The sequence below is a fragment of the Rhineura floridana genome, chromosome 4 (genome assembly GCF_030035675.1).
Source record: "Rhineura floridana isolate rRhiFlo1 chromosome 4, rRhiFlo1.hap2, whole genome shotgun sequence".
In the NCBI taxonomy this organism is placed as follows: domain Eukaryota; kingdom Metazoa; phylum Chordata; class Lepidosauria; order Squamata; family Rhineuridae; genus Rhineura; species Rhineura floridana.
In genome coordinates, this window is record NC_084483.1 from 22,839,062 (window position 1) to 22,865,519 (window position 26,458).

Below are 26,458 nucleotides of genomic sequence, written 5' to 3' on the forward strand. Positions count from 1 at the left end.
ATTAATCTGGCAGGATTTGTTGTTGATAAATCCATGTTGGCTTCTAGTAATCACTGCATTGTTTTCAAGGTGCTGAATTTTCCCAGGGATCGATGTTAGGCTGACTGGTCTGTAGTTCCCAGGTTCTTCCTTTTTGCCCTTTTTGAAGATAGGAACAACATTAACCCTTCTGCAGTCATCCGGCACCACAATTTCGCAAAGATAATAGACAGCAGTTCTGAGAGTTCTTCAGCCAGTTCCTTCAATACTCTAGGATGCAGTTCATCGGGCCCTGGAGATTTGAACTCGTTCAAAGTGATTAGGTATTCCTTGACCATTTGTCTATCAATCTCAAGCTCCAATCCTGCCCCTTCAACTTCACGTTTCCCTGGAGGATCATAGACCCTCGGAAGAAGACAGCAGTTTGGAAACCCCTGCCGTATACCATACTGGTTTACATTATGTTATGACATGAAAGGATGGTTGATTTTTAGAGGTGGTTTTTTTCCCCCACTGTCATGACAAAAAGGATCATATTCATTTTTTAACTTACCAAAGGCTGATGGAGATCATGCATGAACAGCAGCGAGGTGCAAAGAAGATGTGTTGTTGTTTTAATTGGCAGAAATCCCACCGAGGTTTGAAAGAGGGGTAAATCCAAGCTCCGTCTAGGTTCTCAATGCTGGACTAACTTTTTTATATTTGTAGTTAACCTGCCTTACTTCCAGGGATTTCCAAGAGGTGTACTCCCCCCCCCATTTAGCTCTCATAACTCTCAGTGGCAGCCACCAAGTTATTGGACTGGCACCTGCTCTAAATTTTTCAGCGAATGCTAAAGCACCTCTTTACCCTGGTCTTTGACACCTGAGCCATTTGTGACTGTGCTTTGTTTTAAACTATTTAATGTTTTTTAAGTTGTAACCTGCCCTGGGACCTTAGGGTGAAGGGCAGGCAATAAATCAAACTAATAATAATGGTTATGGGACTGAATCTGCCTTGGTCGGCCTGATGGATGACCTTTATCGGGAGAAGAACAGGGGGAGTTGCGACCCTGTTACTCTTATTTGATCTCTCAGCGGCTTTTGATACCATTGACCATGGTCTCCTTCTGGGCTGACTTGGTGAGATGGGTATTGGATGAACTGTTTTACAGTGGTTCCGATCCTATCTCCAAGGTCGCTTTCAGAGAATAGCATTGGGTGACTGTCTTTTGGCCCCCTGGCAGCTGTGCTGTGGGGTGCCGCAGGGTATCATCTTGTCCCCCATGCTGTTTAACATCCATATGAAGCCATTGGGAGCAGTCATCAGGAGCTTTGGGGCAAGGTGTCAGCAGTATGCTGATGATACCCAGCTCTATTTCTCCGTAACATGTAAATCGGGAGAGGCCGTGCAAGCCCTGGACCGCTGCCTGGATTCGGTGGTGGGCTGGATGATGGCCAATAAACTGACTGTGAATACTAGCAAGATGGAGGCTCTGTGGGTTGGTGGTTCCCAAGTTCAGATAATTGGTCAGTTGCCTGCTTTGGATGGGGTCGTACTTCCTCTGAAAGAGCAGGTTTGTAGTCTGGGGGTGCTCCTGGATCCATCTTTGTTGCTAGAGGCCCAAGTGACGTCAGTGGCTAGGAGTGTCTTTTACCAGCTTCAGCTGGTAAGACAGCTGCGGCTGTTTCTGGACCGGGATAGCCTGACCTCTGTTGTCCACGCACTGGTAACCTCTAGGCTGGATTACTGTAATGCGCTCTATGAGGGGCTGCCCTTGAGGTTGGTCCGGAAGCTGCAGCTGGTGCAAAATGCAGCAGCAAGACTGCTCACTGGAGCAGGGTATTGCCAACATGTCACTCCACTGCTGAAAGAATTGCACTGGCTGCCCATTTGCTACTGGGCCAAGTTCAAGGTTCTAGTTTTGGTGTACAAAGCCCTATACAGCTCGGAACCAGGATACCTGAAAGACTGTCTTACCCCTTATATACCCAGTCGATCACTGCGCTCTGCAGGTGAGGGCCTCCTGCAGATACCATCTTATCAGGAGGTTTGTTCTACACAACATAGGAAACGGACCTTTAGTGTGGCGGCACCTACCCTGTGGAATTCCCTCCCCTTAAATATTAGACAGGCGCCATCTTTGCTATCTTTTCGGCGCCTTTTGAAGACTTTCCTCTTCCAACAAGCCTTTTAAGTTGCGACCTATCCCAGTCTGCGTCTGTGTTAGAATTGCTTTTAATATGTCTTTTAATATGTCTTTAACCCTTTTTTAAAAAGATGTTTTTAAAGTTTTTTTTAAAATGTTTTTACCGTTGTTTTGTTTTATTGTATTGTAAGGTCTTTTTATGATGTTTTAAAGTGTTTTTAGTGTTTCTGTTTGCTGCCGTGGGCTCCTGCTGGAAGGAAGGGTGGGGTATAAATAAAACAATAAATAAATAAAATAAAAAATAATAATCCTAATAACAACAATAACAAAAGCCGTATGAGGTGGATTGTGCTGAGAGATACTGACTGCCTCGAGGTCATCCTTTGAGGTTTGTGGCTGAGTGGGGATTTGAACCTGGGTCTTCCCAGCCCCAGTCTAACACTCTGACCACTAGGTCCGTGCTGGCTGTTAATGGTACATGAAACCTTATTGCTATTAGTAGAAAATACGCTCTTTGGAGCAAAACTCACACTGTTTATCTGGTGTATAGTCTTTTTATTAACTGTATTGTATCTTGACTGAAACTAAATAGGATTATAAATTTGGCTTGAACTATGGAAATGGCAATTCTAATAATTGGTTCTCCCAGCACCGTAAAATATATAGCACACAATGGTTCCAGCTTTCAAGTTTAGCTATAGGAGCTGGGTTTTTTGGGAGGGTGGGGGTTGGTTGCACATAAACTGATGCTGGGTTTATTGATTCTTCAGAAGCTAATTATAGGGTGAAACCTAGATTTGCTGCATTAATCACAGAAGTGTAGGTGGTCTGCAGTCTTCAAGCTATGTTTGATCTGGAAGAGTGCGATAATGGCATTGGGCAACAGTTGTGCAGAGCAACCCTCAAAAGCTAAATAAGTGTGGTTTGGATCGCAGCCTTCTAATACGCATGGCTGTCTTGTGCAAAGTACCTCTCAGGAGCTGTTGAGAGCATGGTTTCGCAATCTCAAGTCTATGCATAGTGAGATCAGGAGCCCATTCCCTGCACCACAGCCACATAGTAGAGGTAGGCATGTTTTTAGAACTACAGCCCTGCCTTTTTGGTTTAGGCACCCCTAACTGTAGCTGACATCTAGAAGGCAGCTCAGCTCTTCCTGACACCACAGGCCAGATTAATTGTTGTTTTCTAGCTCTTTTGTTCACTGGTGAGTTCTAGACTCTCTTTTTATTGAATCTTCTTGTACCCAGAACAAACCCTTAGCTCTCCTCTCTGTGTGCACAACCGATAATAAATTTAAACCCGTTTAAGCTTCAGGTAAATCTGCATTGAGGAGAGCCTTAGGAGAAACCTGAATGACTGAGACCATGTCACAGTCTCACCGTGATATTGGGAAAGTATTGCCTGAATAGGCCTTTAATAGTCTTGGTGAAGTTTTATTATCCGTAGTCATCATTGATGGTTCACCTAAACCAGGGCAGGCCCAAGACATTTTGCTGCCTAAGGTGATGGACGAGATGACACCACTCGCTCTTCCACCTATAGGAATAGTTGAATCTTACTTCAACGCTGGGTGTAGGAGAGTGTCTGCCCTCATACCTGAAGGCAGCGAGCTAGCTTAGGGGGCACAGGGCAGGTCACATGGAACACAGTGCTCTGTCCTCCTACAGATCACCACAGCCTGCCACTGCTCTGTCCGAAACCTATTTACCCAAATAAATGGTGCAATATTGCAGCAGCAGCTCCAGCGTGCATCATGTGGGCAGAGCAACTAATGTACATGTGCAGTGTAGGCTGGAGAAGATGGCCTGGGCTGATTGGTTCTCTGCATGCTCACTTGGTTAGGGGCCTTTCCCAGTGGCATTGCCTGTATCACATTGGGAGAACTTGATTTGATGCAACAGCCAGTCAACAAAGGCCGGTAGCAAGCAAGCATTGTGACTGCCAGGGCACCAGCTTAGTAGGATGAGAATAGTGTTGGTGGGAAGTCTCTCAGGGGGAAGAGCAGAGGGCTGCTGCCATTGACCCCTGGCACAGGTCACCTGAGGCAGCTGCCTCACTCTGCCCAATGATAGGGCCATCTGTCTTGTCCCAGGAAGTGATCAGGTGTTCCAAGGAAATTTTTACAGGAAACTGACACTCTAAAGCTTTTGAGTGGAATCTCTCACCAATTGGTTAAAGCAGAAACATGAAACAGTACTACTCTATTGAAAAAATTGAAGTCATAGTACATAAAGCAATACTTTTTGTAAAAAAACAACACCTTTGGTTGGATAGATTTCATAAGCATACAGATCATTCCTTGGGGGCAGAAACTTTGTGAGCTGTTAATTGAAATAGCTTGTTCAATAAAAAGTTATCACATCTTCTTTCCCTGTAACATAATAAAATCAATCCAATAATGACAAGAGTTGCAGACTGAGCGCTGCTTGACATCAGCCCATGAGGAATCTGGGTGCAACACAACTGTAGGCAAAGGGAGAGGAGGAACATTTAACATTTCATCAGCACATTTGGACATAGCTTATAGTAATGGGGATGCTTAAATCATTGATAGGATATGACAAGCAAGCTGTAAGCCAGGGCTGGGGAATGTGTGGCCCTCCAGTTGTTGTTGGACTCCAACTCCCAGCAGCCCCATCCCACACGGCCAATAGCCAGGCATGATGGGATTTGGAGTCCAGCAACATCTGGGGAGGTACAGGTTCCCCACTCCTACTCTGTCTTTAGCAACTTATGGCTATTATGAATCCATACAGCCACCCCATTAAATTGACTTCAGTGAGGCCTGAATGGGAGCCCATTGCATCATTGGTTCCTTTGATAGTAGCACTGTGAGTAGTGGTAGAGAGCTTCGAGTTCAGAGTTCCCCCACAGTAGAAACTGCACCTTTGGATGACTGAGCGTAATATAAAAACGGGGAAAAGTGCTGCCCACTTCATTCATTCCTTTAGCTTTAAAAGTAATCAAAAGCCATCAATTGAAAAACCCGCTTGGTGTATTTAGTTTAGTATTTAGCTTGCTGTTTAGTTTTTATCAAAAATGTAAATGAAAGGATTGTGTCTAATTGTTTGTTCTTAGTGAAACACTTCTTTGTCCCATTGATTTCAATGGGAACCATTTAAACAAGCACTTTTAACAGCCCAAGCATGTCCTGAATAAGTCCCACTGGATACACTGGCACTTACTTTGATGTAAACACACATAAGACTGGGCTGCAAGTCTCCCATTGAACTCAAAGGTATTTACAGTGCTCAATTTGTGCAGCTTCTTGTTGTCCCTCCGTGTATGATCAAAATAAAAGATCAGGATATTTCAAGGAGAAAGACATTAAGGCTTGCTTTAAAAATGAAGCCATATCTGTACGTCATACTAAATTTATATGCTTCACATACAATCATATTTAATATTGGTGGACTCTGGCTATTTCTTCTTCCTGCTAGTAATTCTTAACAACAGTGCAACAAAGCACCAGCCTGCATAGCTTTCCTGTTCATGATCTGCCTTACAGCCAGATGTGAAAGCAATTACACAGTGGACTGGCAGTGCTTATTCAACATGGCTGAAGCTGCTTATGTGTTTTCATTGTAGGCTATTGCAGGGGTCTGGAATGCTGTGTATAGGGGTTCCATGCACACAGTGGGGCTTTTCTGAGCTTCCTGCTGCAGCCCTTTGCTCCCCCCCAATACCTCAGGAGGTTGGTGACTCCTCTAGAATGGCACCCAATTAATGGGGTGACCTGATCTCCACTCGTGTAAATGTTTTCCACTCTCTCCTCCAATCTCTCTGGATCCTGCGCCTGTATATTTTTAGAGATGTGCAAAAGATTTGTATGAATCCCAAAAATTGAGATGATATGAGGTGCATGAGATAGATTTTGGGTTTCAACCAGGTGTGGTAGGATCTCTACAAAGTGGGCAAAAGTCAAAGCCAATGCCCCTGAAGCTTTGTGCTTTGGCAATCCAGACTTTTTTTTTTTAAGCTGCAGACAAGTGTCTGTGAAAAGTGAAACTTTGTCCCTAAGTTTGTAGGGTGACGGGGAGAGGGAGCAGCTTTGCAAAACTGAAACTTATGTCTCTAGCTGAAGGAAAGCAACAGGATCAGAAATAGGGTTGCCAGGTGTCTGGTTTTCATCCAGAGACTCTGGTTTTTGGGGATCCTTCCCAGGTGAGTCACCTTAATCTCCGGACTCTTAGCTTTCATTTAAATATAAAAATTAAGATTCGAGATGGTCTGGTTCAAAAGATATAAACCAAAATGTCAGCCCCCCAAACTTCTGTTAGTACCAGCTGCTCTAATCCCTGCCCTTTCAGGTTTTTAACCAATAAGTGAAGTCAGGGTTATGATTGACAATAGCAACACCTAAAGCCCATTTCAAGTTCTGAGAACAGTTTCCTTTCCCTGATTATCTCACATCAGGAATTCTGTAAATATATATCTTTTAGCAGCATAAAGAGTACTTTCTCACTACAGGACTGGGACTTGCTTCTGAGTAAACATGCATAGGCTTGCACTACAACAAAAGATCACAGCAGGATTACTCACTGGAATTGGGTTGGCTGTCTAACCAAGTTTATAGCAGCCCACAGAGTAGGCAGGAAAGAGTAAAGAATCTTCTTAACTCTTACTCATTTCTCAAACCTCTCTCTGCAGTGAAGAGTTGAGTCTGTAAAGAAGTTTGGAGCAGCCATGTTAAAAGGCAGACAGGGCATTCCAGGCAGGGAGTTGCCAACCCTGCTTTGATATGGATGTCGTTAAAGAGAATCCCTAGTCAAACTTTACCAACAGCACAGTCCTAACCATATCTGTTCAGAGCTACGTCCTATTGAGTTCTATGGGGCTTAGTCCCTTAGTAAGTGTGTTTAGAATTGCAGCCTTCAGGGGCATCCATCTTTCCTCCTGAGTGCTCTCATCTAACATCTCCACAACACTAGGCTTTCTTCTTACCATGGCCTTCTGGTGACTGGCCTGGCCTGGCCTGAGGACACTTAAACCCTTCTTGCAAGCAGCAAGTAGACTAGATTTAATGTTCTTTACCCAGGCTGTCTAAGCAGGTGAGATGATCCCATCACTTCAGCTGAACCTGGAAACACCCTCATTTAGCTAAGATTTCTATCTTAATTTCCAATCAGAGAATTTTTTTTGTTTGAGTGGTTGATGCATCATGTATCATGCTTAATGACATCACTAGGGCCTGCCCCATGACATCACTAGGGCCCGCCCCTGAAATTTCATGGTTTGGGAAGCGAAAACTGCCCCTGGTCACATCCACACAAAACATTTATTCCTCTTTAAACAGTCATGGCTTTCCTCAAAGAATCCTGAGAAATATAGTTTGTGAAGGGTGCTGAGACTTGTAGGAGATGCTCTATTCCCATCACAGACCTCCAGTCACCACTCTGGCCACTGGTTCTCTGTCAGGGGAACAGGAGTCTCCTAACAACTCTTAGCACCCTTCACAATCTACACTTCCCAGATTCTTTGGAGGAAGCCATAACTGTTTAAAGTGGAATAAATTTCTGGTGTGGGTGTGGCCCCCTGATTAGTCAAACAGCTATTAGTCTGGTTTTAGAACACTGACAGTTGGTTCTTACTGAGCATGCCTGCACTCATCATAGACTCCAATTTAATTTTCTTAATTAAAAACCAGCCATGTATTTTTAAACTTTTAAACTGTAGCAGATGAAGGTCAGAGTATAGAGCAAATTCACTAATAGGATTACAGGTACTCTGTGAACAAGGCTGATTTTTAATTAATTTCAACAAATTTAGAGACCACTGACAGAAAAAAGTCCAACGGGGGTCTGTATTATTTTATTTGTGTTTCAGACTTTAAAACCTGAATTCTCTCTTGAGTGTTTTGTGTATCACCATGAAAACTTAAAGGGTTGTTAAGCAAGTGTTTCTGAGTTCAGGGCTATAAGTTTTGTAATACTTTGTTTTGGAATTAGCTTATGGGAAGCAGCAGAATGGCATTTCAATTTCAATTTAACATGGTGGAATGTGAAAATCCATGCTGGCTATAGTATACAATCACTCTCATGGCTGATTCTGTATTTAATCCCTTTCCATTAATACTCTTGCAAGTGAAATCTTATGGATGTAACATAGATTAATTATGAGACATGCTCTTGGGAAACTATTTATGCCAAATGGACTGGTGTCTCAGCAGCTGAGATTAAAAAAATAACATACAATTTTTTTGGAGGGGGCAGTCTAGGTTGAAGCATTTTTGCAGAAATCTGAGGGGGGTTTATTACCATTTCAGAAAATCAACTCTTTGTAAATGCTTCCACATTTCCTTACAGCCTTCTTATTAAGTATGTGACATTTTGGTTTCATGATTATAAACTCACAATATATGTGAGTTTTGTTTATACCCAATAACTTAAAATCATTCTTTTCCTGTTGGTTAAATTTTACTTTGTTGACTTCAAGATATAAAAGCTGTTGTTTATGTGAAGTATACTGGAGACATTTTAAGAATCACAACTTTATTAAGTTTATGGCATTTTCCAATATATGCTTGCTGTTTAAATTTGCAGACACGTAATTTCCAATTTCAAACACTTTCAGTTTTATGAGATCAACCTTTCACTCTGGGGGTGGGGGAATTAAAACTAATGGTCCATATATAAATGCAATGAACTGTCTTAAGGAGGCTATTCCATGCTACATTTTTTCCTTGTCTATTTTACTGCTTATCAGTCCATTAACCTTCAGTTATATGAGGATACATGGGAGGTATACAAACCTTTTTTCTCATCTAAGGCCTTTCACATTTCCTTCTGGTATGTCAGAGTCACCAGAGTGTGATCTTACAAATTCTGTGTTCTTCTGAATGTTCTCCATTTACTTACTTACTTACTTACTTACTTACTTACTCCTTTAGGATGAAACTGGACACTTACTGTATCCAAGAGATCCCTAAAAACTGGAAGCCCAGATACTGACGAAGTGGAAGCAGGTGCATTATGAAGGAATGCTCTCTGTTTGGAAATGATATAAAGAAGGATAACCCAGCATTGTGATGGCTTAATTGTGGCCACAGAACAATTCTTTTGGCCCAGATTCTAAAATTAAAAGAGATTCACACTTTGTGAGGTGAAAAACTATCTCCTTCAAGTTGGGATGGAAGGATCTGTCCATTTTGGCTCTCTCCACTTCTCATTTTCCAGTCTCAGATTCAGTTCCGCACATTTCTGCAGCAATTTGCATTTTTTTAAAAAAATCTCATGAAAATCTTTTGCATGTTAGTGCAAATTTCTCCTAATAAACACATTTTTGCAAGCAATTTCTCCTAATATAGTTCATTTTTGTTAGTTTCACTAATATATTCATTTTTATGCACAATCCCCCCAAGATATGCATTTTGTAAATGTTAAATAGTTGGAGAATAACAAAATTCAGATAAGTATGGATTTTGAAGGATGGCTGTGGTTTGGTTCTCACATTGTTTCAGAAAGAGCAAATTTGAGAGATTTGGCTTTTAATGCAAAATGACTCAAACTTGCCCATCCTTACCTTCAAGATTTGATGTGACCTAGTGCAGAGGTTATTTCACTGACAAATTTCTGGCTCTAGCCTAGCTTCTCTGTCTCCCCACCCATACTGCCAGGTGAGCAAAGAAAATTAAGGGAAGGGAACTCCTTCCTGCTCCAGGGCCCCTTTCCTGCCTCTTGCCCTGGCAGTTGGTTTCATTCCCACCATATTAAGAGGTTGGTGTGGGACAGCCATGTGACTCCAGATGTCCCATATGTTTGATACTTTTTGCATGTTTCAAGTTTGATGTACAGCCCTAAATCACACGGCAGTATATTTTGTGTAGCTACTGCATTGCCAAGCTATTTGCTAATGCCCCCGCTCACTTCACTCTCCTACCCTGCCACCTAACCCCCTCACCTAAGCCCCCTCTCCCCTTAGAGCTTGCCAAAAGCCTTTTATGATCCTCATCTCACTTCTCTACCCCAATGCCAGATGTGCAAAGAAATGTTAACCCCATCTACCTCCCATTCCCTGCCAATCCTTCCCCCACTGCTGCCAGGCCTTTCCAAACCCCTTGTAGACTTGGCCAAGCCTCTTCTTCCCCCTCTCTGCAGTCCTCTTAAGCTTCCTACCATGCCAGACCTTCTCCCACAAGGAGGAGGGAAGCAGAGGAAGGAGGTGAGATGGGAGAGTTGCAGAGAAACACTCAGGCCAGGCCAGGGCAGCTGATCAGCAACTGGCCTGCTCTCCTGCCACTTCCCTCATCCTCATCCTCCGAGGCTGAAACAGCATTGTCACTGTAGTGGGTAGTGGCAGCAGAGCAGGATGGTTGCTGAGGAGCTGCTCCCAGCTTGTTGTGACTGTTACTGTGTGGCTTGTCTAGGCAATGTGGCCGCTGCTACCCACCTTGCCACCTGCTGCCACCATGGCCCAGCAACTTTTAGAAGGTTATTGTCATGCTGTAGTTCACGATGCCACAGCATGACTACAGCCTTAGAAAAATATTATATGTAAAGAAAACATTTCTATACCACATTTTAGTTCAAAATTTCCAGGGTGGTTTATGGTAGATCAGTTTATGAAAAGTATGGGATGGTTTTGATATATAGTTCATCTTTTTAGATTCTAGAATGGGATGTAGATGCATGATGTATGGTACTGTCATGGATTCAGCAATCCATCTATTACAATTAACAGCATTCAGTGCTCGAGTAGACCCTTTGAAGTTAATGGACATGACTAACATGTCCATGCATTTCAGTGGCCTACTCTGAGTAGGACTTGTTGAATACAACCCAATACGATTATATTTTGTCCTTGCCTGTAAAAATATCAGTAGTGCTAACACTAATATTTTCAGTGAGCTACAGTTGTGTGCAGACTTTATTAGGTTGTTTCTGTACGAATAAGCTAAGTAACACTTGTAAAGCAGTCTCTTCACTGAAAATGGAAACAGTATTTCATGCTAACTGAATTTCTTGAGTGTTGGACCAAAACACATTGATTGTAATATGTCACTAGAAACTTAATCCTTTTTAAGGGTCTAGCTTTCAAAGTCCACACTGAGCAACATTGATTTTGTTGTTGTTGGTCCCTGTTAGAAGCTGTGTATTGTTAAAAGTGACTGTGAAATAGGATTAATGGTCTTTAAAAAGAGTCTGAAAGGAGAAATTTTATTTTACTGTCAGAACAGGCTGGCCTTAATCTGGCATAATGAGGTATTCTTTGTATTCTCACCTTCCTCGGTCACTCTGCAGAGTTCTATAATTGAAGGAACCATTCAAGAAAACCCAGTACAGGGTTTTTCCATCTCAAGTGGAAGCCTCCTCCTTATTGTTTAGGAGGCAAAGATTACTGGTGATCTTTAAACTAAGCCCAACTATTTTAACTGGCCCACTTTCCTCAAGACAGGTTGATTGCAATCTTTCAATTTTCCCTGAATGCTGAGCCACTAAATTTGCTGCACTTAACCAGAGTGGAATACAGAATGGGTCATCGGTTTTAAGTGCACGTCTCATTAAGCTCAGCTCAGTGTGTGTTATCTTCAAGGGAGGGAGGGGGGATTCTTTATGTTAAAACAGTAAACTTCTGATAATCTTGGGAATCACATCCAGACTATTCTGCAGTGTTTCTTTTGTTCTCTCAGATGATGAAATTTATGAAATGCATATCTTGGATTATGAGCACAGCCAGCCTCTTACTACATTGTTTCCCCACTTATCTGCCACTATCCGAATAATGAATATCAGTAGATTGTAGATTCACACTTTTCTATTTGTATGTATCTATTTAAGGAATTTGTGCAGATCCCAAATCCTTCATAGCATATGAAGTGGTTGCCATATTTCAACAAAGTTGTTGTTATTTACATTTGTTGGTCATTTTTTTTAAATAAAAATTAACCCAAAGCAACAAATAACCCAGATATTGCTCATGAACATCAATATGTTGATATAAACTTAACTGAAGCAACAGGAGCTGGTTTACTGGCTAACAACACAGTCCTAACAATGTTTGTTCAGAAATAATTTTAATTGAATTCAGTGGGGCTTACTCCCAGTTAAATAAGGTTACGATTGCATCCTCAGACAGCAGGCTTAGAGTTAAGAAATCTTAAGTTCAAATCTTGCCAGAGCCATTAACTCTCAAGGTGGGATCAGCTCTGCCATTGGCAGAGTCAGTAGTGGCCAGTGTGGTAGAGCAGAGCCACCCTCCTGACGTGTGTAACTGCAGCTTACCTGAATGGGGCAGGGCGGTGGCAAGTTCAGGGTGGCGTCAACCAGGTGGAGCCAGTCTGGTGCTCCCACTGGTATGTCTGCATAGCTCTGACCTCACCGCTTCCCCACCCCTGCCCCATCCACTTAAGCTCAGCAACCCTGGCAGCTCCCAACTCCTACTGGAGAGTAAAGCAGCCTCCTTAGGCAGCATATACTGACAATGGGAGTGCAGTGCTGGAAAGGACAAAGTTGTGTCTGTTGTGTAGCCTGTCTTGCAACCCCTAAACTAGCTTGCTGCCCTCAGGTGTGGGGAAGGATGCTGTCCTATCATCAGTATTGAAGTAAGATTCAACTTATTACTTCACCATCTTGAGCACCATCTTGTCCTTTGCCCCAGGCAGCAATATTCCTTAGGTTACTTGGTTGACCATAAGCAAAACACTATTTCCTCCGCCTGTCCATCAGTCATATGGGGATGACGATGATGACGATAATGATAATGGCTTATTGCCTCCAATTGTGGAGGGAGAGCACAGCCATCATGGCTAGTAGCCACTGAGTCTTATCCTCCATGAATCTGTCTAATCCTCTTTTAGAGCCATCCACATTGGTGTCCATCACAACTTCTTGTGGAAACGAGTTCCAGAGTTTAACAATGTGTTGTGTCAAGACATGTTTTCTTTTGTCTTTCCTGAATCTTCCAACATTCAATTTCATGGGATGCCCACAAGTTCTAGTGTTATGAGAGAGGGAGAAAAACTTCTCTCTGTCCATTTTCTCCAAGCCATGCATCATTTTACGCATCTCTGTCATGTCTCCTCTTACTCGCTTTTCTCTAAACTAAAAGCCCTAAATGTTGTAACCTTTCCTCAAAGGGGAGTTGCTCCATTCTCTTGATCATTTTAGTTGCCCTTTTCGGAAAATTTTCCAGTTCTACAGTATGCTTTTTAGGTGTAGTTACCAGAACTGAACATAGTAGTGCAAGTGTGGTTGCACCATAGATTTGTATAATGGCAGTTTATTATTAATGATATCGGCAGTTTTTGTTCAAATTCCTTTCCTAAAGATCCCTAGCATGGAATTCACCTTTTTTGCATCTGCTGCACTCTGGATCGACATCTTCGGCTGCTTTCAGACATGGGGCTTGTTGCGTTAGTTTAATGGGTTAAAATGGTAGTGCTTCTGTCCCAATTTCTAAAATTCCTTTCACATTGCAATACCTGTTGCGTTAAGGAACAGATTTTTCAGCCGATATAAAGGCATTTGCGCAGCTGTCTTTCACATGGCTTGTTTTTGTCTCTCACTCATTATACACATGCACGCTGTAGTTCCCCACTGTGCAGGAGGTCTAAGATATCATCCTGTCACCATGCTACCTCTCTCTCTTTAGCATCTGACATATATATATATATATATAGTTGTATAGACACAGGGATGTGTGTGGGAAATGCTGCTGCTACCCACACCTACACTGGAATACCGGTACAATTTTCATCAGGCAAAAAAAGTGTGTGCCTAAAGGGTGGGAATGCACTGCATGCTGGGATGCCTGTCTTGTGAGTGGCTGCAGCTAGCTAAAAACTTCTTCAATTTTCTGGGCCCCAAGCTTGCAAACGGATTATTTCCGGTATTATTTATCACAAAAATTAGTGCTAAACTTGCACTGTATTCCACTAGAATTCCAGAACTAGCTTGTACATTGTGTGAAAAATCAAATATAATGCATAAATTACCAGGTAAAAAATCATCAGAATAACAGAATAAAGGGCAATGTGAAAGCAGCCTTCATCTAGCTATCCACCATGACCCCAAATTCTCATTCCTGGTAAGTTACCCCATGAGCGTATATGTGACATTTAGGGTTTTTTGCCCCAATATGCATTATTTTATGTGTATTTACATAAAATTGTGTTTTAAATTGTTTTTAAAATATGTGTTTTAAATTGTATATTTGTTTTAATGTTTTTGATTGCTGTAAACCGCCCAGAGAGCTTCGGCTATGGGGCGGTATACAAGTGCAATAAATAAATAAAAATAAATAAATAAAATTGCATTTCCATTATATTTCCCATTCACTCAGTTTGGAGAGATCCTTTTGGAGTTTTCACAATCCTTTTTCATTTTAACAAGCCTGAACAATTTAGTATCATCAGCAAACTTGGCTACCTCACTGCTGTTGGAATTAAAGAATTTGCCACATTGCCCACATTAACTAATTGAATAGATGCATCACAGTAGGTAAGCCAGAGGTTTGCAATGAATAGTGGGTGGTGTTAATGTAATCTGAACAGTGAATTATAGCCTAGCGTTGTGGAAGATTGCTGAGCCCTGATTTCTTTTCCTGTAGTGAAATTGACTTTAACAAGTTGTACATGCAGATTTCCCTGTTGATAGGAATCTACTTCACAACCTGAATTAACCCTTTACCCTCATCTCAGTCAAATAAGAAACAGGAAGGTTGATATTTCCCCCCAGTCTATTGTCTTTTTTTTATTTATATGTGCCCTTCCCCTAAGGTAGGGATGGGGAACCTGTGGCTGTCTAGGTGCTGAACTTCAAGTTCCATCATCACTGACCACTGGCCAAGCTGGGTAGGGGTAATGGGAGGTGGAGTCCAACAGCATCTGGAGGGCTACATATTCCCCATCTCTGTCAGAGCCTAATGGGGGCATCTGAACTAAGCCAATCAACAAACCATGGTTTGGAGTTCATGAATCTGTCAGAAGTTCATATTCTCCCTCCTCTCCTGTACTCCTTCCTTTACCCCCTCCTTTCCATGGTTTGCAATAACCATAGTTAGTTGTACAATTGGAATGTCACAACTAAGGGTAAGTACAAACCAGGAATTGCCTCCAAATCATCATCTGTCAACAAACCAAATTCAAATGATGTTTTAGAGTATTTTTGTTTGCCGTCCTGGGCTCCTACTGGGAGGAAGGATGGGATATAAACTTAATAAATAAATAATACACTTAATAATAATAATAATTAATTAATCACTGTTTCAAATCTCCCTTGACCTAAAACCTAAATCTTCTTGATAGCCCATTATCTACCAGTCTCTCACTTCTTTTCTTTTCCTCTCCATGTGCTCCCAGCCAACTCTTCCTGAAAGATGTGTAGATGATAAATGGTCATTCTTTTCTTTTCTTTTTTGCCTACAGGTACCCTCTCATTGTGCTGAACCTGAACATTTCCAGCAGCTGCCCTGACCAGAAAAGTTTGAGTCCTATTTTGTATGCAGTATCGCCATGTTTTTGGGCTCAAACTACCACAACGGGAAATGCTTCTGGAATTAACAAATGCCCTAAAAGGAGACTTTGCATCACTTCTGGTAAGTAGCAAAGTAAAATGAGTTCAAGTATCCATTTTTGCCAGGCTCTCGCCTCCAAGGATAGCTGGGAAAGGAAAAATAAAGAAAACTACATTAATAATTTGCTTTTCCTACAGAATTAAAGTGCCAGTATCAAGTGCTCTCTTGAAGAGTGGCGTATTATGGTAAAGTTTGCTTTACAGAAGTAAAATAAGGCTCTTGTCAGATAGCAGACTGAAAATGGAGCACACAAAATAAAGGAGATAAGTGGATGCTAAATCCCAGCCCTTCCAAATAGGAAAAACGTCACACGTCTGGTAACATTGTTGATATACTTCAACTAGGGACTGGAACCTCATGTATTTTTGTATTAATATATTTATTACCAGAAATTTACAGGGTTCATAAATTCTCCTGCTGGTTCCGTCAACATTTCACAGAATCTCAGCATCTTGAATAAATACACAGGGAAACAGTCCCAAAGATGCAGCTGCAAACAGCCTCTGAGAACTCAGTGTAAGAGGCAGCTTAGCCCCTTGGGAAAAGTGTATGGTACCCCATCCAACACACTTGGCATGTGGGTGAACACTTGTTTGAAAATAGCATAGTGACTATTACTTATTTATTCAGAAGATTTATTTTCCATAAAGATCCTCAAGGCAAGTTACAATAGACTGCAAGAGTATTTGCAGACACAAACCCCTAAAACCTACACAACCCAAGCAGCCCTGAACCACCTGACTGATGGCCGAGGCCAAGGCTGTGCTGCCCTTGAGCTGTTCTCCCAGGGTATCTAGAGCGGGAGCTAAGCATTCTTTCTGGCAAGGGGGAGAGACAAAACTTGCTGCAGTTTCTCTTTCTCTGGTTGATGGGTGGAGCCAACCTGAATTTCTCCTTGCCATAATGTTCTTTCTGGGAGGCAGAAAGTATAACCTCCCAGTGGCCCTTGGTCTAAGGTTCACAGTGCCTTGCACCCCATGAATCAGGTCTATCTATTTTCATTCATATTTACTAGCACTACTGCTATAATATTTGTATTGGGCACCCCATACTCTGAGTGGCTCACAAAGATGAAGTGCAATCTTTTATTGAAGAATGTTTTCTCAATCCAGTAACCACTGATGTTCCATTGTTTTTAAGAGATTTTAAAGATCTTTTTAGTGCTTTATCATTTGTTTACTGCCCTGGGCTCCCTTTGGAAGGAAGGGCAGGATATAAATGTAATAAATAATAATTAATAATAAAATATTTAAAAATCTAGTAAAAACAATTGCAGCTTTAACATTTCCATGCAGTCAGTGGGATAAGGATTCAGGATAGCATTCGATGCTTGTCCTGTTCATAGAAGGCCCACTGAAGTTCATGGGCATGACTAACTTAGGTTCATTAATTTCAGAGCTTGAAAAAGTTACTTTTTTGAACTACAACTCCCATCAGCCCAACTGGGGCTGATGGGAGTTGTAGTTTTAAAAAGTAACTTTTCCAAGCTCTGAATTTTAATGGGTCTTCTCTGAGTATGACTTGGTTGAAGGCACCAGGCAAGCCTCTCTGGGGAGGCCATTCCACAACTGGAGTGCCACCTGCACAGGCAAAGAACATAGGCTAGAAGCAATTCCCCATGCACATATCTGTGCTAGCTCATTATGATGATCATGCACATGCTTTGCTCGTTAGTTAATTCACCGTGCTTTGTTCACCATGCAGAGTTCATACATGGATTGTATTTGCTTGGTTAATGAGATGCCTGGGCCTAGCTAGTTGGAACCCACTGGGTGACAGGTGCAGTTTCCCTGAGCTTATCCAGCAGGTGTCCAAGAGCAGCAGGCAACGGCAATCAACCCAATAAGTAGGAACACAGCCTATAGAAGTTCAGGCACCAAACTACAGCTAAGAAGCAGGAACAGAGACTAGTTCAAAAGCTGTATCCACAGCATCAAGGAGAGCTCCCATGTACCAAGCAACCGACCAGACCACAAGAGCCAGCCTTTATATCCCGATGCGTGCCTTACTGCTTTGCCCCCATCTTAAAGGAGCAGGATCCTAACTTTAAGTCTTGCACTCCTGTTGTTGCTTTGTTCTTTCCTGACTTTCTTGAAAACATTTATCTTTGGCAAGAGGAGGCCGCAGATTGTGAGGCTTTGGTAGAAGGCATGGCAGTTCCTTGAGAAAATAAGGTCCTTTTTTGGGAGAGGGGGAGTAGGGGTTCAGGCATCCTAGGAATAGGAAATTGACTATTTGGGGGCTTCTTCGATATCTGGGTTTGTGCCCATTTCTTCTGCAGACTGAATTGCCAGTCCACAGAATTCTACTGGCCTCTTCAGCACTTCCTTTCTCAAGCTGGTAACGAAGTAAACGAAGCCGAAGTCATGACAAAGGGCCTGGGCCCAGTTCAAGAGTCTTCATGTGATGGATGACCAAGTTCATACCCTTCTTCCCAACCATATACCTCCTTTGCTAGGGGATACAGGGCATCATGCTTTGCTATTTCCCCCCAAGAAGAACTGAGGGTAGCATATAAATCAGATATGAAGTTCTCATGTCTCATGTTATGGGAAATGTGCGGTGGAGGGATGGGGCACCCACCTACTCTTCCAACCATAGGAAGGGGATTTGGTATCCTTGGTAATTGTAACACTAGAGGGCCATGCACATGTAAACAGGGAAACAAATGTATTAATGGACTTAAATAATTCTTATTGTCTGTTGAGATTCATTATAGTTAAGCCTACCTGAGGTATGTTTTAATTCTTGGAAGAATGAACATTAATTTAAATATGGTACAGTTTCAGGACAGGCTTAATGAATTAACCATATTTTCTCCACAGCAGGATGGGGTGGTAGTGAGAGAATGTAAACCAGACTTCATTTTATTCAAGCTTGCCAACTCTGATTTAGTAAACCATCTAAGTAATTTAATTTTGCCTCACTGAAATGTTGAGCGCTGCATGTGAGAATTTTATTTTTTCTTTTTTTTAAATGTAACCATGAACAAAAAGTAGAGATGAAATGTGATGGCATTAAGAACAAAACCTTATCGAATTGCCTAAGTGTATCTTGCATTTGCTTTTTAGGTGCAATGTAATATTATGTGCCTTGCAAACAGGCCACAGAGTTTACAACGTTCAAAATGGGGTATGGCGAATTCTTCCACAGACCGGGACAGGACGAGGAGCTTGTCAACTTGAATGTGGGTGGCTTTAAACAGTCCATTGGCCAAAGTACATTGCTCAGATTTCCCCATACAAGACTTGGGAAGCTGCTCAAGTGCCATTCAGAAGAGGCTATTCTGGAACTGTGCGATGACTACAGCATTGCAGATAAGGAATATTACTTTGATCGGAACCCTTCCTTGTTCCGATACGTGCTGAATTTTTATTACACAGGTAAACTCCATGTTATGGAAGAGCTGTGCGTCTTCTCCTTCTGCCAGGAAATAGAATACTGGGGGATCAATGAACTCTTCCTTGATTCTTGCTGCAGCAATAGGTACCAAGAAAGGAAAGAAGAAGGCCCAGATAAAGAGTGGGAACAGAAAAGCAGTGACGGAAGCCTGGACTCGTCCGATGAAGAGTCATCCATATTTGAGAAGGAGCTTGAGAAATTTGATAAACTGTGGCTTGGGGACTTCCGCAAGAAAATATGGATCAGAATGGAGAACCCTGCCTATTGCTTGTCAGCCAAATTGATTGCCATTTCCTCCCTGAGCGTGGTCCTAGCATCGATCGTAACCATGTGTATCCACAGCATGCCGGAGTTCCAAAAGCTGGATGCCAACGAAAGAGAGATTGATGACCCTATTCTGGAAGTGGTGGAGATCATATGCATCATCTGGTTCACCTCTGAGCTTGTGATCAGGTTGGCTGCTGCTCCGAGTCAGAAAAAGTTCTGGAAGAACCCCCTGAACATTATTGACTTTGTCTCCATCGTTCCATTTTATGCCACTTTGGCCGTGGACACAAAGGAAGAGGAAAGCGAAGACATTGAAAACATGGGGAAGGTGGTTCAGATTCTACGTTTAATGAGGATATTCCGTATACTGAAGCTAGCTAGGCACTCTGTTGGGCTGCGGTCTTTGGGCGCCACTTTACGGCACAGCTACCATGAAGTTGGACTTCTGCTTTTGTTCTTGGCTGTTGGGATTTCTATTTTTTCCGTCCTAGTCTACTCCGTGGAGAGAGATGACGACACATCAGAGCTGAAGAATATCCCAACCTGCTGGTGGTGGGCCACGATTAGCATGACCACTGTTGGGTATGGGGACACCTTCCCAGTCACCCTTGCAGGGAAACTTCTTGGCACAACCTGCATTATATGTGGAATATTAGTGGTGGCTCTTCCTATCACCATCATTTTCAACAAGTTTTCCAAATACTATCAGAAGCAGAAAGACATTGATGTGGACCAGTGCAGCACCAATCCTAAGGAGAAGACAAATGAGCTCCCTTATTTTAATATTAGGGATATTTATGCAAAAAGGATGCACTCCTTTATTTCTAGCCTTTCTTCAGTAGGAATTGTAGCCAACGATCAAGATTCAACTGACGCCTCCAGTATCCAAGATCTTGATGATGTTTATAACACATCTTTGCAGAATGGTACAGGAAAATGAGTTGAATCTCTTTTCTTTACTGTTTCCTTCTAATATTAGCACAGCTTTTATAAAGAGCACTTAATTCTCAGGGTATTTAAACTCTCTGCCATATTAGGGCATTTTTTGCTCTGATGATGTTGCACATTCTTTACAGTTTAGATGGGGCTTAAGGATAGATAGGCTGCGTGTGGTGGATTAGTTTTTACATGGCTCAGGAAAATGGCATTGAGTATGTTTGTTCCTGCAGCCAAGTCTGATAACCTTTTAAAGAATGTGTGCTTTGAATGCATTGCTCCTTGAGAGATGGTGAATTACTAGTGCACAGAAAACATGCCCCAGCACATTTAAATTTTTATTGTGTGAATATACCTGACAACGAATATAAATGCATACGAAACCATATTTTCTAAGAAGCCAAATAGTCCTAAACCAAGCCAAGGACCCTGTTAGCATCTGATGCCAATATTCCAAACACTTTCGGGCTAGGGAGAGGCCTCACTTCTCAGCCATAGTTCTGTTAGGCTTTCTTTGGTGTTATGGAAGTCTTGGACGTTAAACAAAAACAGCAATAGAGGGGGTGCAGTTCACTTGTGCTTCCTGAATAACCGGGGTGGGCAACCTGCCCGCAAGCCTTCAGCCTGACTTCATGCTTGTGGGGGAAGCCCAGAAGGAGAAAGAGGCAGGAATGGGAGGGAGGGAAGCTGAAACCAGTGGAATGATGGGTGGAGGGGAGGGGGAAAGCCCCCTGCAAGTGATGCGTTCAAACCTCTGGCAAGTGCAATCTGTCCCTTCCCCAGAAGCCTGCTGGGCTGGGAGAAAGAGGGAGTGGGGAGAGAGAGGAAAGGGAAAGGGTTGGCTCTGCCCAGTTTTGGTTCTAACCCTGTCCACAGTTGGCTCCACCCTGCCCACCTCTGGCATGTAGCCCCTGACTGATGACCCTCCCCCACCCGAGGGAATGCAGCCTGTGATAGAAAAAGCTTCTCTGCTCCTGCTGGATGATGTGCAAAATGTCGATTCTGATTTGTTTTGCAGGCATGTGCTTCAGATGCAGATGGAGCTCAGATACTTGAGCACAGGGAAGATGTGTAAATTAGCACATTGTGTGCCAGCCACGCAGGCTTTTTATCTCGCTGCTTGAATCTAGTGCAGGGTTGGGGAACCCTTTTCAGCTCGAGGGCCACATTCCCCCATGAGCAACCTTCCTCAAGGCAGCATACCAGTAGTGGGCAGGGATGGAGCCAGAGTTGACAGGGACAGGGGCAAAGATGGGCAGAGCACTGGATGTGAGTCTTACTTTTGTATGGGAGGCTGCATTCAAGCCACACTATAGCCAGAGATTTTCTACTCTCTCCCTCCCTCCCTCCCTCCTTCCATTCATCCAGGCAAGAGGTATTATTCAAGGACAGGTTCCAACCTGGCAAAAGTACTCAAGGAGGGCGTGGAACAGGGTTGGTGAGGGGTGGGTCCTGGTGAAAATCCCAAGGGCCAGTTGGAAGGGCCCGGGGGTCCACAGTAAGCTCCTGGGCCTGAGGTTCCCCACCTCTGATCTAGGGTCTCAACCTACCCTTAAGCCACAGATCGTTCTGATGCTTGCGGTGGGAAGGGCAGTCAGGCATTGTCAGACATGTTATTCCTTCCAACTCATTTGGATATATACGTTGAGCTGGAAGGAACCAAAATGCAATAGAGTGTATTTCCTGGGCTCTGACGTAAAATTGACCTGCTAACCCACACAAATCCAAATCACAGTGTCCCATGATCAGAGAGAAGGTGCACTACATAATGCTGTCGGCAGAGGGGATGGCTTGAGGCAGTTCAGCAGGCAAAATATGGTAGCATCCTTCTGTGTTCTTCATTTCTGGATCCTGGGACTTCTAAAGTGAATCCAGCTTTGCACATGGAAATGTATTGTAACTGAATTTTATTTGTGATTAGTTTCTAGTTTTGGAAAAGTACAGAGCTCCCTGATCTTGTAGTGCCATGGTCTATGTCAGGCTGTCCACACAGGCAAACTAGATGTCAACTATTGCCCCAGTTTATGCGCTTGGTTTTATATCCTTGTGTGCTTCCCTTGTTTTGGTGATAGTAACAGGATGCATGACAAGACAATGAAGCATTAGCTTGGTTCTCTGCTGATTGCTGTTGGAGGAATTCATCAAGGCTTACTATAAATGGAATTGTGGTGCTATCATCTCTGTACATGAGATTGTAAGTTCTTCCCACAAATTCTAATAACCTAACTTCAGCCAACTAGTAACTAAAGTTCACAGGCATTCTTGTAATCACCTGCAGAAGGCTAAATAACCATATGAAATCACACATTTTGTGTGTACAGCTTTCAGAGCTGCAGAACCAACTGCAAAGGAGATTTGCTGGTGCACACCATTTTTGGTCTTCACAGCAGAATGGCAGAGTCCCATTCCTCCATTTAAGGCAGCTGACAGTAAATAGCTTAACCAAACACCCTTCTCCACCAGTCATTCTGCAAGCCAGCTTGGTTATGTTTAAAAGAGAGCAGAATGATTCAAAAAAACATTAAGAGATGTGAAGAGAACAAATTCTTCATAATTTCAGCGAAGAGTAGAAGCTAAAGCCTCCAGTATGTCTTGATTCTTTCTGAGCAATTTTTATTACTTTGATGCTGTCAGTAAGCTTGTCTGCTATTAAGTATGCAAACCTACACACACACACACAAACAGAAGTAAGCAGACTTCAGGCTTGTGGGATCTATTTTATTTTTATTAGAACTCTGAGATCCACCAGCTGGAATCAGGAGCAAAAGACATACACTAGGAATGAAAGAATTCTTATGCCAGGAATTTGTTCTGAGTACCAGAACAGAACTGAACTCACTGCCCTTCCAGACAAAAAAATCATTTTAGGTTCCCCCCTCCCCAGATTTATATATATATTTGCCCTTGGTGTGTGTGTCATTTTGTTGAACAGCTGGGAATCAGAAATCTTTCCTGATCTACTTCAGATTACCCAGAGATCTGCCCGTAGAAGCCAGTTTGCCTTCTTCCTGCCCCTGCTCTAAAAGCACCGGAACTAATTTGGAAAAGCATGGAGCTTTCTGACTTGCATATACAGGGGTTAGGAGATAGGCTTCAGGGAAAAGACAGTTGTTTTGTGTTAGGATCTATGGATTATAATGGTATTTTGTGGAATTAAGTGCGTGTAATAAATACAAAGCAGTAGCTACACTTCAGCTTGGTAGAAATTGCACTGAGAGTCTGGTATAAGAAAAATAACAACCTCAGTTTATTGTAGGAAATACATTTCGATAGAAAAGACCTACATCTGACTAACTAGATAGGAGATGCTGCACTTCTGCTCCTCCTCGGGGAGCCATGATGGCAAGAAGAACAAAAGGAAGACTGAGATCAGAGAAAGGAGCAGGAAGGGAGATTTGTTTCCTCTGCGGATATCAGTTTACAACCTACAAGGAAAGGTGAACTTAGGTGAGAGTGGACAGAACAGTCTAGGAATTTAGGGGGACTTCTCTCTACTTCTCTACTTCCCATTCCCCTCCCAGGCCTCAAGCTGAGTTGCACTGTCATGTTTCCAAGATTGTGGAGGGATTTGCTGGCTGGATAGCTAGATGCTGGATCAATCAGCCAGAGGCAGAGTATACCTGTAGAGCAGACACTTCTAGCTGAATTCATACCTGCAACTCATTTTTCTGTAGTGACTAAGAATGAGTCTTGATTGGGGGGCAGGGGGAGGGGGAAATGCCCATGGTAGAGTCTATTGAAGAACAAGCAGGAGAAATTACATTGATAGCAATGACCTTTCGTGCCCTTGAAGTTTCAAGCTGCGGTGCATGAGATGAGGAGTCACATACTGTTTTCTTTACTACTTTTTATGTCAGCACAGATATTAACTTGGCTAAGTGCAAGTGAAACACAGGCCTTCCTGTATTTAGCCATTTTCTGGGAGTACCTGGCAAGGATGGTGTGTGTAAGCAGCACATACAGGAAGTTGTGAATTACTAGATATATTAAAAGCAGAGCCTGTTTCTTCCTGGGGAGTGGGAGTATTGCTAGTCAACAGGCTCTTCTTAGTTCATCTGGTATGCCAGCATGTACCAAGTCCCTTCCGGATTATTAAAAGGCTTTTGTGTGATTGTATGGACAAGACGATGAAATAACTTCAGTCTCCACAAGCCTAGCAGCCTCAGTGTGTGCTCATTCATAGTGTCCCTCCCTAAATTTCCTACCCTTTTTGCAGGAAGTTTGAAACTGAGAGATCTGCTAAAAGTCTGGATAAAGTTCTCTTAATGCTCTCGTATTAATCAATCACAATTATGAACCCATTACAATTTTTCAACGCACTGAGCACCTCTCCCTCTGTTGTTGTTCTTTAAAAAGCCCCAAATAACCACATCTTGAAATGTGTGTGACACACTGAGAACTGCTCAGAAATATTGCTGTGACTCATGCTAAAGTGCCCAGAGCATACACTTGCTACTGTTTCCATCTTTCAGTCACAATGCAGTGCAAATCATTAAAAAGCTTCCAGTTTTCAATGCTACAGTCTCCTTTCCTAAGATCCTGTTCACTGCAGTGTTTGTGTCTGCAGGAAGATACTTAAGGGAGGAAAGTCTATTGGCAGATAAAGCTTCAATGTAGCCCCTGTTCTAACAATTGCAGCGTGGTGGGGGAGAGGAAAGAATCACAATCAAGACTACAGAGAGGGATAAATAGAACCCTTTATGCCTACACCTTGATCCCAGTGAAAATTGCCTCTCCCTACTCCCCAACATTCTGAGCTAGGGAAAGGGGGACTGCCCATCCATCTGCAGAGGATCATTTGGGTTTCAGAGGTCTGGAAGCAGAGTTTGAAGCAAAACAGCAACAATTGGGTTCTGCTAAATCACCCACGCCTGGCAGTGCCCCCTGCTCCACTTAGCACTTCCACTCTAGCCCTCTTCAGCTGTTTATCTGTGACCGCATCCACACCAGACATTTATTCCACTTTAAACAGTCGTGGCTTCCCCCAAAGAATCCTGGGAAGTGTAGTTTGTGAAGGGTGCTGAGAGTTGGTAGGAGACCGTTATTCCCCTCACAGAGCTCCAATTCCCAGAATTCTTTGGGAAGATGGCCTGACTGTTAAGCCATTCTAGCCACTGGAGCTCTGTCAGGGAAATAGGAGTCTCCTAACAACTCTCAGCACCCTAAACAAGCTACACTTCTCAGGATTCTTTGAGGGGAAGCCATGACTGTTTAAAGTGGTTTAAATGTCTGGTGTGGATGTGGCCCCAGAATGCAGATGGGCATAAACCAGGGAGTAGGAACATCCCTGTCAGCTTCACTTCTGACCTTTCAATGTTGAGCTGCTATGACAAACCTGAGAATCCCTTACATGTCTATTCAGAAGTAAGCCCCACTGAATTCAGTGGAAGTTTCTCCTAGATAAGTGTACATACGATTGCAAGCTTTAATGAAGCAGCTAACAATAATGTACACTCCCTTTACATGTTTCTTTTCATGGTGTTGCTACAAGTCCAGAGTGGTATAGGTGGCTACTCCCACTCATTTTATCCTCACAACATCCAACATAGGACAGGCCAAGGATAGCCAACATGGTTCCCTCCAGATCATGTTGGCCTACAACTTCCATCAGCCCCAACCAACATGGCTGAAGGTCAGAGATGATGGGAATTGTAATCCCAACATCTGGAAGGCACTACATTGGTTACCCCTGGGATGAAATAAGAGAGAGTGACTGGCAGAATAAGTTTTATAGTTGAGAAGGGATTTCTGCCCAGTCCTAATCTGAAACACTACCCCAGAAGCGGGGAAACTCTAACCTGTGGGCCTAATTAGGCCTCCCATTTGGCCTGCAGGGCCATTTCAGCCAAACCATGTCCAACCGACCTTTATCTGATGTCACCACATTGGTTCTTTGTTGTTCAAGTCTACCTGAAGAGAGTTGGCTTATTATTTGTTTATTTAAAATATTTCTATCCTGCCCTTCTACCCTATAATAGGACACTCAGGGTGGCTTACAAAAATAAAATCAAACACATAATAAAATTGTAAACAAGAAAACCACAAAAACATTAAAATAAGTTAAAATACATAAAATACAATTAAAATACATAAAATACTATACTATACAGCATTTGTATGTTAGCAGCTGATGAAGGTGGAAGCTGAAACGTTTTGTTAATATAATAAAAACCTCTGTTTGGTTAATCACAATTACGCTCATATATATTATATATATATATATATATACACACA

At 42.6% G+C, this 26,458-nt stretch overlaps 1 protein-coding gene across 2 annotated transcripts in view; it reads left to right on the forward strand.

The window, feature by feature from the left end:
• The window catches only part of KCNS3 (potassium voltage-gated channel modifier subfamily S member 3), a 78,473-nt gene that overhangs the window by 13,101 nt on the left and 38,914 nt on the right, over window positions 1-26,458 (forward strand). Inside the window, exons 1-3 of one of the 2 annotated variants that reach the window (XM_061622644.1) lie at window positions 9,048-9,071; window positions 15,471-15,640; window positions 18,691-20,214. In XM_061622644.1, coding sequence (XP_061478628.1) covers window positions 18,747-20,214 — 1,468 coding nt within the window. In that variant the 5' untranslated portion in view covers window positions 9,048-9,071; window positions 15,471-15,640; window positions 18,691-18,746. Of the gene's footprint in view, window positions 1-9,047; window positions 9,072-15,470; window positions 15,641-18,690; window positions 20,215-26,458 lie in introns of those variants that run through there. The other variant, XM_061622643.1, reaches the window with a different exon arrangement.